This window comes from Antedon mediterranea, chromosome 3 (assembly GCF_964355755.1).
Source record: "Antedon mediterranea chromosome 3, ecAntMedi1.1, whole genome shotgun sequence".
NCBI classification, from domain to species: Eukaryota; Metazoa; Echinodermata; class Crinoidea; order Comatulida; family Antedonidae; genus Antedon; species Antedon mediterranea.
Window position 1 is genome coordinate 9,521,423 of NC_092672.1, and position 15,817 is coordinate 9,537,239.

Sequence of the window (15,817 nt, forward strand, 5' to 3'; positions counted from 1 at the left end):
AAACATGAGAAATTAGACTTTGATATTATAATTTTAATTAAAATATAACTCATCATTGCCAATCAGCACCAATCCGAAAAGTATAGTTCTTGATTTGCATATAGAGGATTAGAGGAGCACACATGAGTCTCGCGTCGAGTTTGAACGCCCTCATCTAACATCTGACGCATTTTTTTTTTCTCTTTTGTGGCGCAAACACCACTTTTATTCACATTCATATTATCTCATATTACATAAAATCGTATTATTTAACTTGTAAATGTCGTTACAGTTCATAAGTAACATTTTTACATATATGAATTCTGTATTACTCCTTTTTTCATTAATTTTCTTATATTTTGTTATACACTTTACAGGATCATCAATATCATCTATCCCGTTTTAAAATAGTTCACACATTTTCATTTGTTTGTTTTCATTTTACAACCCGGATTATACAATATATTTATATACATGATAAAAAAAAACAATAATAGCTCAGTCTGACGCATTTATTACACGCACGTACGCACGGTATCAAACTTTTTTATAATGTCTAATAATAAAACCATCGCCAGATCGTTGGTGCGTTTAAAAGAAACTCACAGGCCGTAAGGACAGTCAGGTATTGGGTGATTATGTGTCAAAACAATTAAAATGCGTGGTAGGCCTCGCATCTGTCAACAAGTGAAAATACAGGAAAGTCCAATAATTTGATTTCGCGAAATAGAAAAAGTGACGAAGCAAAAAAAGGGTCCTATAACAATTGGTAGAGGGCAATACATAAAATGGATCACGTGTCAGTTTCTTTTTGGCTGGTGCCACCGGCGGATTTTAGCTCACGTATTGAAACGCAACTGACAATAAAAAAAAATAATGACATAAATGAGTTTTGATACTGCTTTTCAGATATTTACTGAACAATAGCTATTCAGCCAAAGAGGAAAAATTACGATAAAAATACGACATAGCTCCCTCTACAGCAGTCTATAAATTAAAATTATGCAAATTTCAGGATCCTAGCTTGTGATTAACGTGCATGCGCAGTTATATTTACAGAATAGGAATTCTAACGAGTGCCCCATGATGATGAACTAAATTGCGTAACTCTAGTACAAAAAATAGTCAAACTCAAATATAGTTATTATGGCACGCTGTATACTATGAAATGAATGAAATGAATGAAATGAATATGACAATTAGACCAAACCACCGTCTAGAATCAGAACCTTTTTGACAAATTTGAATTACTCTATTTGTGGGTTATTCAATATTAATGTTTGAACGACGAGTTCATTCTAGTTTCGCGAATGTGGATCTTATGAAGAAATTCTGTAAAAGATATCTGCCGTGCTTGTCCGACAATATTTAAACAGATTTATAATAATTTATACTACTGTATTTTGGGAAGAAAGATAGGCCTATGTTTTACACTGATCTTACTGTTAATATTTTTAAACATCAATACAACAAATATATTATTTCATTTTATATTAAACTTTTATAGTTCTTTTTTAAGTGTATGTTTTTATCTAATTTGCAGACAGTATAATGTTTCGATCTTATTAGATCTCGTCAGTGCAGCTCAGGTTTCGAAATGATCTGTACCACATAACTGGCACAATGTATAGGATGAACCAGTTATGTTACTGAATATGAACACAAATACCCCTTTTATACCAAAAGCAAAACTCCGGAGACACTACGGAGTTGACGCCCCGGTGTTTTGGTGTGAAAGGTAAAATCAAACAACTCTGGAATTCAAAACAGCGGGTTGAACAGCTGAACGTTCTCTGGAGGAGGAAGTGCAGGGACACACCGGTGTTCTGGTGTGAAAGGTAGCAACATCACACTCCGGAGGTTTTAGATAAAAAGATAATCCTCACACGATCAATCATTGCTTTAGTTTTATTTTTCAAAATACGGGTTTAAAATATAATAAATAGTATAAATAAAATATTATGACTTCTGAGACTTTTGAAAATAATTATTAAAATTAAAAATATTATCAATTAAATGATTCTAACGATCGTCGCTATGTAAGCAAACAAATAGAGAACGGTTTTACGATTTAATTTTGAAAACCTTGGTGTTGCAAGGTTGGTGACGTATGAATGGGGTATCTCCGGAGTTTCTCAACGTTTGGAATGGTCACAAATCCCGGAGTGTCTCGGGAGATCACTGCGGAGTTTTGGTGTGAAAGGGGTAAAAGAGTGCACACACTCAAAAGAGTGTGATATCCCTTTCAAACCAAAAGCAACACTCCGGAGACACTCAGGGGAGTTGACGCCTCGGTGCTTTGCTGTGAAAGGTAACAAATCAAACAACTTCGGAGTTCAAAACAGCGGGGTTGAACAGCTAAATGTTCCCCGGAGGGCGAACTGCGCTGACACACCGGTGTTTTGATGTGGAAAGTACCAACATCAAACTGTTTAGGTTAAAAGGTCATCCTCACACGATTAATTTGCTTTAGTTTTATTTCAAAATACTATTTCTACAAAATATATAGCGGGTCTAAACAATAATTAGTAGTATCAGTAAAACCATAGATGTAAAAAATAGTAAAACATTTTTATACCTCCATGAGTAAACATTATATGATTTCTGATCACTGAGAAAAGTGATTTTACCTTTTATACCTTGGTGTGAAAGTGGCCTACAGCCATGTATAAGGGTAGCAACATTAACGAGTATGCTCTTTTGGTTTTTCATACTGTGTTGCTTCATTTTAAATTTCTATTCTATTATCTAATCACATGAAATTTTGGAAATAAATCAGTTGAAGATATAAAAAGTTTCCCCATGTCTGTTTCTTTTAAAACTAGCGCCCCCAGTGGGCATTTTAAATTTACATTACGATGACAATCTTCATATGCCATATATAGCCCCCTCTATGGTTTATACATTATGTAAATTCCACGATCCTAGCTCGTGATTAATGTGTATGCGCAGTTATTATTTAAAGAATAGAAATTCTAACGAATCATTGCGTAACTAATAGTAACAAAAATAGCTTCCAGCTGAAGCAGGCTATAGTTGTTATGGCACGCCGTGTATGCCAAACTATTTTCTTTTAGGAAAATTAGACCAAATCTCCGTCTAGAACCTAAACTAGCCGCGTCGGTGAAAATAGTAATAATAATAATAATATTTATTCAATCACCAAATAAAAAAAAGTGAGTGAGATTAGGCTAAAAATCCCAAATATATTCTGCACTCGCTCATAGCAATATATAATTTATTATGGATTCATATAACGCCTAATGTCGTGAAACCTCTAAGCTCTGTAGACCTGTAGACATAGGCTACAAACAGGAAAAGGTGCAATAAAATATTCACTACTGTAGTAATGTGTATCGTCTATGTAATTTGACAAATAGTTTAATATTAACAAATATATGAAATGGTCATCCATTGACGTAGGCGGGGTTTGTCTGTGAAACCACTGTAACTCCACTCGTCTTCTTGCTATTTCGCCGTCTGCAGAAAACATCGACAAATGCTTTCCTAAACATTTCATTTACAACATTATACATGAAAGGATTAACGGACGAATTTGTATAAAGTGCAACACGAAATATGTTGACTATCTGAAGTATAACATTATGGTCAATGCCATGGTAGATATTCACTATGTTCATGATTGAGAATGGTGCCATACAAAATATGTAGATAGTTACAGTTAGGAAGATCGTCATAAAGACCTTTTTTTCTGATTTTGACCTTACTTTATTACCCGTTGAATTGGCTGTTGCAACGGTTGATCTTTTGAGTGTAATCAGGATTATTGTATAGAAACCAACTACAATTGTTATTAGGATAAACGATAAATAACTATCGATCACAAATAGATCATTTTGAAAATCACAACTGTCAGTGTTCGCACCACAGTAAGTACATACTATCGTTGAATTTGGAGCCCCGTTGTACATATCAGGCCATGGGAATTCATATGAAACTATAGCGTTCCAAGTAAATTTCCGGGCCTGCCATGTTAAGGATATTAGCCACATGATAACGCAGACTTGTAAAGATCTCGAACGTTCTCCAAATTTACTGTTCCGAAATTTCAAAGGGTGACAAATTGCAAGATATCGTTCAGCAGACATCCAGAAGATTGTGAAATTTGCAACTTGCAACGCAGTGTCCACGATGTAAATGTTTAGGTGGCAAAACCATAGCATACCCTCTCCGATGCCCATGTCAAATACATCGTGTAATGGACTGTGCGCAAAGGATGACCATATCAGATCAGGAGCAAAGCAAAGAAACAGAACGTCAGCAATCGCTAAGTTGGCTAAATACACGTTGACTGATGTGCGCATGCGAGGATGTTTCACTATTACAGTGATTGTCATTAGATTCCCAATAATACCGATAATTACAACAATTGGCATAAATATTGTGATAACAATTTCATCTGTAGTTGTATAGGAGTACGATTTGATTACGTCATCCCAATCGGTCTCCTCAACTTTTCCTATGACATCAGTCGTCGACTCATTCACAATATTCGAATCGGTGTAAAAAGTTGATTTGTTCATTTTTTCACCTTAATAAATAAAATAAACGTTAAATAAATAAATGGTATATCTATAAACAGCCTAGATTAAAACAAACTGCGTACATGTTAAACAAGGCCTACACAAGTGAGCAAAAAATTGGGATAATTTAACCAAAAATAGAAAGGAACTCTTTTTTCATGAAACAAATTAATTTTGCAATTAAGTTTCTTTGCTAAATCATCAATTGTAATTATTACATAACCGTGTTTAATATTGTATATAAGGATTTGTATTAACAATGCCATTACAAGATTTTGTTTAGAGGCCTAAGGACATTTTTCAATGGTTTTGATGGTACCCGTTTTATTATTACTGTATTTCTAACGAACATCCTAACGACATGACTATAGACAGTACAATTACTGCAGTAATAACAGTTTAGACAGTACAATTATTGCAGTAATAACAGTTTTTACTTAATTTTTGTAGAACTTGTGCTTTAATATAGTGTTTTCTGTAAAACAGAATAAATCTTGTATTTGGTATCATCACCTTATAACTACATAAAGTAATACATCGTGTCTTTTGAATAATAATTTTATGTTTGATTCTGTTTAATTCCTTCCAGAAATCGATCAATCGGCTCGATCTGGGCCAAATTGCCTAGGATTCTTATTATCAATACAGGAAAAGCGTGCAGTATCCGACGCGATATAACTGTTTTATTTGCTATAATCTACAACTGGCTCAGGTTGGTACGGTCCTGGGATTTTAAATTAAATCCCTTTATTTCGTCCTCAATAGGAACATTTAAAGCGTATTCCATGTATAGTACGTTACATAAAAATATTATTTGAGAATATGAAAAAAAAGCGAAACGTGTAGTCTTGTTTTCTGCATGACAGCGAGATTTGAGAACAATAATTACGGTTCATAAAATAAAACTCTAAAAGTTCACAAGATGAAGTACTGTGTACTTAAGCTTAAAAATGTCTTACCTGTCCTTTTTCCTTCAATGTTAATAGTAACTGCTGCAATTCCGATTAAAGTAACTCTGATACTCTTAGTGCGGGAAGGGGCTTGCCGTGTAAAATAGTTCACACAATTTAAGGCAGATAGTTATAACGGTACCGGTATTACATTAATTAACAGGCGTGGCTTGTATTTGATTGGCTGATACCTCCAGATAATTAGTTATTACACTATAAAAGAATTTGGTTAGTTCTTTAATGTTGGAATCTACTTAATTGTATTGAAGGTATTAATTAATATATAAACATGAACAATTTTACTTTGACTAACATTATATTTTAATTAAAATATAACTTATCATTGCCCATCAGCACCAATCCGAAAAGTAGGCTATAGTTCTTGATGTGCATGTATAGGGAACACACATGAGTCTTGCGTCCCTTTTGAATCCTTTTTGTAGATAAGTCCAATAATTTGATTTTGCGAAATGGAAAAAGTGACCAAGTTAAAAAGGGGTCTATAACGTTCGTTCACCTAATGGGGTTTTATTTCCACAATATTTAGGCCTCTGGCCCTTATATCTTACATACAAATCATACAATAATATTTTCTGGTTGGGTTGCAAAATAATATTTTCTATTTTCGTAAGCTAAATAAACAAAATTTGCTAAATCTTGGACTACTCTAGTGTTGCACATTAAAAAATAAAACTTATTTAAACAAGGGAACGTGTGATAAAAATTAAGAATATATAAGTTTCTGAGTTCGGAATAATATGGACAGACTAACATAAAATGAAATTCGTCTTCAATAGAATTCATATTGCATAATTTACATAAACGGTTTTGAAGTGGGATTTTGTTCCATCTTCCCTTTTCTATTTCCAAATCTAACACTCCTAAACGAAATTTTGTGAATATATTTTTACGTTTCCAATCTTTTAAGTGTAACAAATGATAACTTATTTCAATTTTCGTTTTAAAATACTTAAAATATTTTAGTTTTGAATGTAAAGAAAATTGTTCAAAATATTTTTGTTTTTCTAAATCAATCAGTCGTAATTTAAATTCATTAATAAATAATTTCTTGTCTTCAATCATTTGATTGTACCAAACATAACAAAAGCCGGTTGAACAAAGTAAATGTTTTACCTGACTAGCCCAGCAATGTTCATTTCTGTTAATTTTTCTTAACTGAAAACTGTAACATTTAAAAATAAATCTATTTTTATCCATGTCAATAATATGCAACCAAAAACGAATAATTGAAATTAAACAATCGACATGCAAGGAAACTCTGCCTAATTCTGTAGTTACGGCTGCGCTAGTGGCACTTTTTCCAATGTTCAAAATAAACCTCGCAAAACGCGTGTGGAAATTATTAGTAATTATTTGGTTAGAAAACCCCATATTTCACTGCCGTAAATTAAAATTGGTAATATTTTTGTGTCAAAAATATAATTCCATGTATTTTCTCGTAAATATTTCATATTTCGACTAATAAAAGATTTAACGGAAAATAACGCGTTGTTTGCTTTTTGACAATTATATTCAAGTGCTTTGTTCCACTGGCCATTTGAACCAAATACCACTCCTAAATAATTATAAGTCTTAACAACCTCCATTTGAATATTCCTGTAATACCATTTTTCAAAATATTTTAGTTTCCCACCCTTTTTAAATACCATTATTTTTGATTTATTTATGTTTACACTGAGACCCCATGTGTCACAAAAATGTTCGAGTTTATTTATTAAAATTTGTAAGCCCCTTACCGTATCTCCAAATAATACTAAGTCATCAGCGTATAATAAATGATTGATAAAGCTGTCTTCAACTTGTATTTTGTCGCTATCTCTACTCTGATTTAGATCATAACTTAAATCATTCATAAATATGTTGAAAAGTAAAGAGGATAAAGGTGAACCTTGTTGTATTCCAATAGAACAGTCAAATGGAAATTTCACTTTGTTACCAATGTTTACATGTGCAGACAAATTGTTATACATAGACTGAATTATATTGTACATATTACCATTTACACCTATTCGTTTTAATTTAAGTAAAAGAAAACTATGATTTATACTATCGAAGGCACGCTTGAGATCAATGAAACAGCAGAATACCCTACCTCGTTTTTTACTTAAATATTTTGCAATGATACTATTTAAAATTAACAATTGGTAGGGGGCACTACATAACATGGATCACGTGTCAGTTTCTTTTTGGCTAATGTCACCGATTCTAGCTGACGTATTTTTTTTTATACAATACATGCAAACAATCTATCAACTGAAAAAAAGAAACTAATGACGTAAATGAATTTTTGAATAGCCATTCAGCCAAAGAGTAAAAATTAGGCTGAAAATCTTCATATGACATAGCTCCGTCTATAGTCTATAAATATGAATTATGCAAATTTCACGACCCTAACTTGCGATTAATGTGCATGCGCAGTTATAATTACAGAATAGGAATTCTAACGAGTGCCCTATTATGATGAACTAAATTGCGTAACTCTAGCATAAAAACATAGTCTACCTTCCAGCTCAAGTATAGTTATTACGGCACGCCGTGTATGCCAGCGTATTTTCTTTTTATAAAACTTAGGCGAAACCACTGTCTAGAACCAGAATCTTTAGTAGTAGGCCTATAGTTACTTTTCCCAGTACAATTCCAGAAGTTGTACTTCTATTACCTCCAAAATCTAGTATCTCCACCCATCCCCCTTCCAACTAACCCCCTTCTTAGTATGTGTTTAAGATGTGTGTTAAGCCATTACCCCAACCCATAATAATGAGTGGCAGTTTTCAAAATAATTTGTAGGCCTACATTACATTCCCGGTACAGTTTCAGTCATGTTGAATTAGAATTATGCAAATTTTACGATCCTAGCGTGCGATGAATGTGCATGCTCAGTTATATTTACAGAATAGGAATTCTAACGAATAATTTGCGTAACTAAAAGTAAAAAAAAAGTCTAGCTTCCAGCTCAAGTACAGTTATTATGGCACGCCGTATATGCCAAAATATTTTCTTTTTATGAAAATTAGACCAAACCACCGTCTAGAACCAGAACCTTTTGGACAAATTAAATTACTCTATTTGTGGGTTATTCAATATTAATTTTTGAACAACGAGTTCATTCTTGTCTTAGGAATGTGAATCTTATGAAGAAATTCTGTTAAAGATATCTGCCGTGCTTGTCCGACAATATTTAAACAGATTTATAAATAATTTATACTACTGTATTTTGGGAAGAAAGATAGGCCTATGTTTTACATTGATCTTACTGTTAATATTTTTAAACATCAATACAACAAACATATTATTTCATTTTATATTAAACTTTTATAGTTCTTTTTTAAGTGTATGTTTTTATCTAATCTGCAGACAGTATAATGTTTCGATCTTATTAGATCTCGTCAGTGCAGCTCAGGTTTCCAAATGATATGTACCACATAACTGGCACAATATATATGATGAGCCGGCCAGTTATGTTACTGAATATAAACACAAATACACTTTTCACATCAAAAGCAAAACTCCGGAGACACTCCGGAGTTGACGCACCGGTGTTTTGATGTGAAAGATAAAATCAAACGACTTCAAAACAGCGGGGTTGAACAGCTGAACGTTCTCCGGAGGGCAAACTCCGGAGACACACCGGTGTTTTGGTGTGAAAGGTAACAACATCAAACTCTGGAGTTTTTAGATTAAAAGGCTATCCTCAGACGATCAATCAATTCTTCTATTCCTACAAAATATATAGCGGGTCTAAAAAATAATAAGTAGTATCAGTAAAACATTATATGACTTCTGAGACTTATGAAAAGTGATTTTACCTTTCACACTAAAACACCGCCGGAGTTTCTCCGAAGTTTTGCTTTTGGTGGGAAAGGGACCATCTATAAGTGTAGCCACAATAACGAGTATGCTCTTTTGGTTGTTCATACTGTGTTGCTTCATATTAAATTTCTATTCTATTATCTAATCACATGCAATTTTAGAAATAAATCAGTTGACGATATAAAAAGTTTCCCGTGTCTGTTTCTTTTAACACTAGCGCCCCCAGTGGGCATTTTAATTTTTGGGAACAAGTAGATCTTGGCAAAAAATACGATGACAATGTTCATATGCCATATTTAGCCCCCTCTATGGTTTACACATTATAATTATGCAAATTTCACGATCCTATATGTGATTAATCTGTATGCACAGTTATTATTTAAAGAACATGAAATCTAACGAATCATACTGCGTAACTATAGAAAAAAATAGTTCCCAGTCGAAGTATAGTTGTTATGGCACGTCGTGTCTGCCAAACTATTTTCTTTTTAGAAAAATTAGACCAAATCGCCGTCTATAACCTAAACTAGCCACGACGGTGAAAATAGTAATTATAATATTTATTCGGTCACCAAAAAATAAGTTAGTGAAAAATCCCAAATATATTCTGCACTGCTCATAGCAGTCTATGCCATACTCTGTATTATGTTCAATCTTTCTTTTCTTTCAAGTGTGAATTTTGTTAAGAAGCAGGCAGAGTACAATGCAGTTTGTCATATATTTAGTAGGAATTGAAACGGGTAAAAGAAAGGGTGGTATGGTGTATCTCATATATACTCACGTGAAATACATACGTAATAACAATGGGATTTTAAAAATGAAACTTACTCTAGATAAAATTGTTTAAATTATAATATATAATTTATCATATAACGCCTAATGTCGTGAAACCTCTAGCTATGTAGACCTTATACATGGGCTTCAAACTGAAAAAGGTGCAATATAATATTCACTTCTGTAGTAATGTATATCTTCTATGTAATTTGACAAACTGTTTGATATTAACAAATATATTCACTACTGTAGTATTGTGTATCTTCAATGTAATTTGAGAAACAGTTTATTATTAACAAATATATGAAATGGTCATCCATTGACGTAGGCGGGGTTTGTCTGTGAAATTACTGTAACTCCGCTCGTCTTCTTGCTATTTCGCCGTCTGCAGAAAACATCGACAAATGCTTTTCTAAACATTTCATTCACAACATTATATATGAATGGATTAACGGACGAATTTGTATAACTTGCAACACGAAATATGTTGACTATCTGAAGTTTAACATTATGGTCAATACCATGGTAGATACTCACTATGTTCATGATTGAGAATGGTGCCATACAAAATATGTAGATAGTTACAGTTAGGAAGATCGTCATAAAGACCTTTTTTTCTGATTTTGACCTTACTTTATTAACCGTTGAATTGACTGTTGCAACGGTTGATCTTTTGAGTGTAATCAGGATTATTGTATAGAAACCAACTACAATTGTTATTAGGGTAAACGATAAATAACTATCGATCACAAAAAGATCATTTTGAAAATCACAACTGTCGGTGTTCGCACCACAGTACGTACATACTATCGTTGAATTTGGAGCCCCGTTGTACATATCAGGCCATGGGAATTCATATGAAACTGTAGAGATCCAAGTAAATTTCCGGGCCTGCCATGTTAAGGATATTAGCCACATGATAACGCAGACTTGTAAAGATCTCGAACGTTCTCCAAATTTACTGTTCCGAAATTTCAAAGGGTGACAAATTGCAATATATCGTTCAGCAGACATCCAGAAGATTGTGAAACTTGCAACTTGCAACGCAGTGTCCACGATGTAAACGTTTAGGTGGCAAAACCATAGCATACCCTCTCCGATGCCCATGTCAAATGTATCGTGTAATGGACTGTGCGCAAAGGATGACCATATCAGATCAGGAGCAAAGCAAAGAAACAGAACGTCAGCAATCGCTAAGTTGGCTAAATACACGTTGACTGATGTGCGCATGCGAGGATGTTTCACTATTACAGTGATTGTCATTAGATTCCCAATAATACCGATAATTACAACAATTGGCATAAATATTGTGATAACAATTTCATCTGAAGTTGTATAGGAGTACGACTTGATTACGTCATCCCAATCGGTTTCCTCAACTTTTCCTATGACATCAGTCGTCGACTCATTCACAATATTCGAATCGGTGTAAAAAGTTGATTTGTTCATTTTTTTCACCTTAATAAATAAAATAAACGTTAAATAAATAAATGGTATCTATAAACAGCCTAGATTAAAACAAATTACGTACATGTTAGACAAGGCCTACACAAGTGAGCAAAAAGTGGGTTAATTTAACCAAAAATAGAAAGGAACTCTTTTTTCATGAAACAAATTAATTTTGCAATTAAGTTTCTTTGCTAAATCATCAATTGTAATGATTACATAACCGTGTTTAATATTGTATATAAGGATTTGTATTAACAATGCCATGACATGATTTTGTTTAGAGGCCTAAGGACATTTTTCAATGGTTTTGATGGTACCCGTTTTATTATTACTGTATTTCTAACGAACATCCTAACGACATAGACAGTACAATTACTGAAGTAGTAACAGTTTAGACAGTACAATTACTGCAGTAGTAACAGTTTATACTTAATTGTTGTTGAACTTGTGCTTTAATATAGTGTTTTCTGTAAAACAGAATAAATCTTGTATTTGGTATTATCACCTTATAATTACATAAAGTAATACATAAGTCAAATTATCGTGTCTTTTGAATTTCATTTCATAGTAACGTTTATTTCCTTCATAATATACAAAATAAATAATATAATACAAAATTCATGACAAGAAGAAAGATAGTTAAAACAATACCATTTTTTCTCATCTTTAAAATGAATAAAACAATATTATGAAGGAGGCACAATTTCTAAAAAGCAAAAGCTTGTGTTGAAAGTGCCTGAACAAAAAAAAAAGTAACTAAAATAAAATTAGTAAATAATAGTAAATGGTATATAGGAATAAAGTAATTACCATAACGTAATATGAAAACAATAAAAACTGATACCTAGAATATAACTAGTTAATTAATTTACTTTTGTATTAAATATTGTTTAGTGTTAAAGACGAAGCTATGTTTGTTTGCCGAAGTTGTAATTTTGTTAGGAAGTGAGTTCCATATCTTGGGTCCAGTAAATCTAATATTATGTTGAAAAGAAGTCTTTTTGTATTAAGGAATATGAAGGTTATTGAGGATTCTTAATAGCCGTGAAATTCATAATTGGGAGAAAACATACGGTATCCCGTAAATGAGATGGAAGAAGAACATTTTGGCTTTTGTAAATAAATAGACATTGTTGGAAAATATTAATATCTGTTAATTTTAATAATTTGAGAGAACGAAATAAAGGATCTGTACTAGTTCTATGTGAAACATTCGAAATTATTCGTATGATTTTCTTTTGTAGTATTTGAAGTTTGTTTAAATTAGATGGGAATGTGTTATACCAAACGATATTGCAATATAAAAGATATAATAATTTTATGTTTGATTTTGTTTAATTCCTTCCAGAAATCGGTCCAATCGGCTCGATCTGGGCCAAATTGCCTAGGATTCTTATTATCAATACCGGAAAAGCGTGCAGTATCCGCCGCGATATAACGGTTTTATTTGCTATAATCTACAACTGGCTCAGGTTGGTACGGTCCTGGGATTTTAAATTAAATCGCTTTATTTCGTCCTCAATAGGAACATTTAAAGCGTATTCCATGTATAGTACGTTACATAGAAATATTATTTGAGAATATGAAAAAAAAAAGAAAAGCGAAACGTGTAGTCTTGCTTTCTGCATGACAGCGAGATTTGAGAAAAATAATTACGGTTCATAAAATAAAACTCTAAAAGTTCACAAGACGAGGTACTGTGCACTTAAGCTTAAAAATGTCTTACCCATCCCTTTTCCTTCAATGTCAATAGTAACAGCTACAATTCCGATTAAAGTAACTCCGATACTCTTAGTGCGGCAAGAGGTTTGCCGTGTAAAATAGTTCACACCATTTAAGGTAGATAGTTATAACGGTATTGCATTAATTAACAGGCGTGGCTTGTATTTGATTGGCTGATACCTCCAGATAATTAGTTATTACACTATAAAAGAATTTGGTTAGTTCTTTAATGTTGGAATGTACTTAATTGTATTGAAGGTATTAATTAATATATAAACATGAACAACTTTACTTTGACTAACATTATATTTTAATTAAAATATAACTTATCATTGCCCATCAGCACCAATCCGAAAAGTAGGCTATAGTTCTTGATGTGCATGTATAGGATTAGAGGGAACACACATGAGTATCGCGTCCCTTTTGAATCCTTTTTGTAGATAAGTCCAATAATTTGATTTCCCGAAATGGAAACAGCGACCAAGTAAAAAAGGGGTCTATAACAATTGGTAGAGGGCACTACATAACATGGATCACGTGTCAGTTTCTTTTTGGCTAATGTCACCGGCGGATTCTAGCTGACGTATTTTTTTTTATACAATACATGCAAACAATCTATCAGCTGAAAAAAAGAAACTAATGACGTAAATGAATGTTTGAATAGCCATTCAGCCAAAGAGTAAAAATTAGGATGAAAATCTTCATGACATAGCTCCCATCTTCTTTTCCTAAGCGTTCGTAATAGGTTTCACTTCAACTAGTCTACTACTATGATTGACATACAATCACTGTACAGCTCAACGAAAGCATACTTTGCTGACGACGATCCGAGTGATGATAAGTTCGAAACATCTTCTGGTGTGCGACAGGGTGGTATTGAGAGCACCAGCATGTTTAACCAATATTTTGATTACGTTATTAGAGTGTTCAAACAACGCTGTAAAGATGATAGTTTGGATGGCCTAATGATACAATACTTAATTCCTATTAAAGCTACAAATCGTGCTCAAAGATGTAAAGCACCGTCAAGGGGCATCTATGACGACTTTGAAAGTGGCTATGCTGACGACTTTGCTGTAAGCTCCTGGTCACAAGAAGAACTGCAAACCATTGTGAACATCTTGAATGAAGTTTGTCTGGAATTTGGTCTAAGAATTAGTGCCCCCAAAACAGAAACCATTATATGGAACTGGAAAGAGGAATTGAAGAATACCCAAGATGCATCATACAAATTGGCGGCGTACACATTAACAACTTAACACACTTTAGATACCTTGGTGTATGGGCTACCTACAATGATGTTCATATTGGAGATCAAGAAGTAAAATACAGAATCAATTCAGCCAAAGGAGCATTTGCAGAGAATAGGGCATTGCTTACCAACAGAACGATCCACCTACAAACAAGAATGATGTTTCTTAATGGTCTAGTTAGGAGTAGACTCACCTATGGTTGCCATGCTTGGAGGGCAACAGGAAGTGAAATGTCCAAACTTAGCACAACATACAAAACCTTCCTAAGAAGAATGCTAGTGAATGGCTTTCAAAGGGTCTGCCCACCAAACCATGTAGACATATCCTCAGATGAAGAAACAGATGACAACTATATAGACTGGCGTTACGTAATTGATAATGACGATCTCTACAAAATTACTGGCTGTCAACCGCTAGAAGAATATGTCTACAAGCAACAATTCAACTGGATCAGACATGTAATTAGAAAAGAAAATGAAGATCCTACAAAAATTCTTACTTTTCACACAACACAAAATAAACGAAGAGGTCGGAAGGTACCATCAGTACTTGATAGAGTTGTACAACAAAGTCAACTTACTAGATGCAACTTCATTGGAGCCTGCTTCAACAGAAATTGATAATTCCCAACTGTTTTATAAGTTGTTTTGTGACTGTGCAATTTGGTAGTAGTCACTCTCGTACTGTACATTTAAAAGTAACACATCCAAATGCCAACTTTAAGTCAATGGCTACCAGATGTCTCTGTGAGACGGTTATTTGAACAGTACCAGTACCAGTACCTCTATAGTCTATAAATATGAATTATGCAAATGTCACGATCCGAGCGTGCGATTAATGTGTATGCCCAGTTATATTTACAGAATAGGAATTCTAAAGAATAATTTGCGTAACTATAAGTAAAAAAAATAGTCTAGCTTCCAGCTCAAGTATAGTTATTATGGCACGCCGTATATGCCAAAATATTTTCTTTTTATGAAAATTAGACCAAACCACCGTCTAGAACCAGAACCTTTTGGACAAATTAAATTACTCTATTTGTGGGTTATTCAATATTAATTTTTGAACAACGAGTTCATTCTTGTTTTTCGAATGTGGATCTTATGAAGAAATTCTGTAAAAATATCTGCTGTGCTTGTCCGACAATATTTAAACAGATTTATAATAATTTATACTACTGTATTTTGGGAAGAAAGATAGGCCTATGTTTTACACTGATCTTACTGTTAATATTTTTAAACATCAATACAACAAATATATTATTTCATTTTATATTAAACTTTTATAGTTCTTTTTTTAAGTGTATGTTTTTATC

The 15,817-nt window shown here is 33.1% G+C and overlaps 2 protein-coding genes across 2 annotated transcripts; both read right to left on the bottom strand.

Moving 5' to 3' along the window:
- Positions 1-3,386: 3,386 nt before the first annotated feature.
- LOC140044004 (somatostatin receptor type 2-like) lies at positions 3,387-4,523 on the bottom strand. Its single transcript, XM_072088486.1, has one exon. It carries the CDS (start codon positions 4,521-4,523, stop codon positions 3,387-3,389), a length of 1,137 nt encoding a protein of 378 aa, XP_071944587.1.
- Positions 4,524-10,390: 5,867 nt separating this feature from the next.
- Positions 10,391-11,527, bottom strand: LOC140044005 (somatostatin receptor type 2-like). The gene has a single exon (XM_072088487.1). It carries the CDS (start codon positions 11,525-11,527, stop codon positions 10,391-10,393), a length of 1,137 nt encoding a protein of 378 aa, XP_071944588.1.
- Between the last annotated feature and the right edge of the window lie 4,290 nt (positions 11,528-15,817).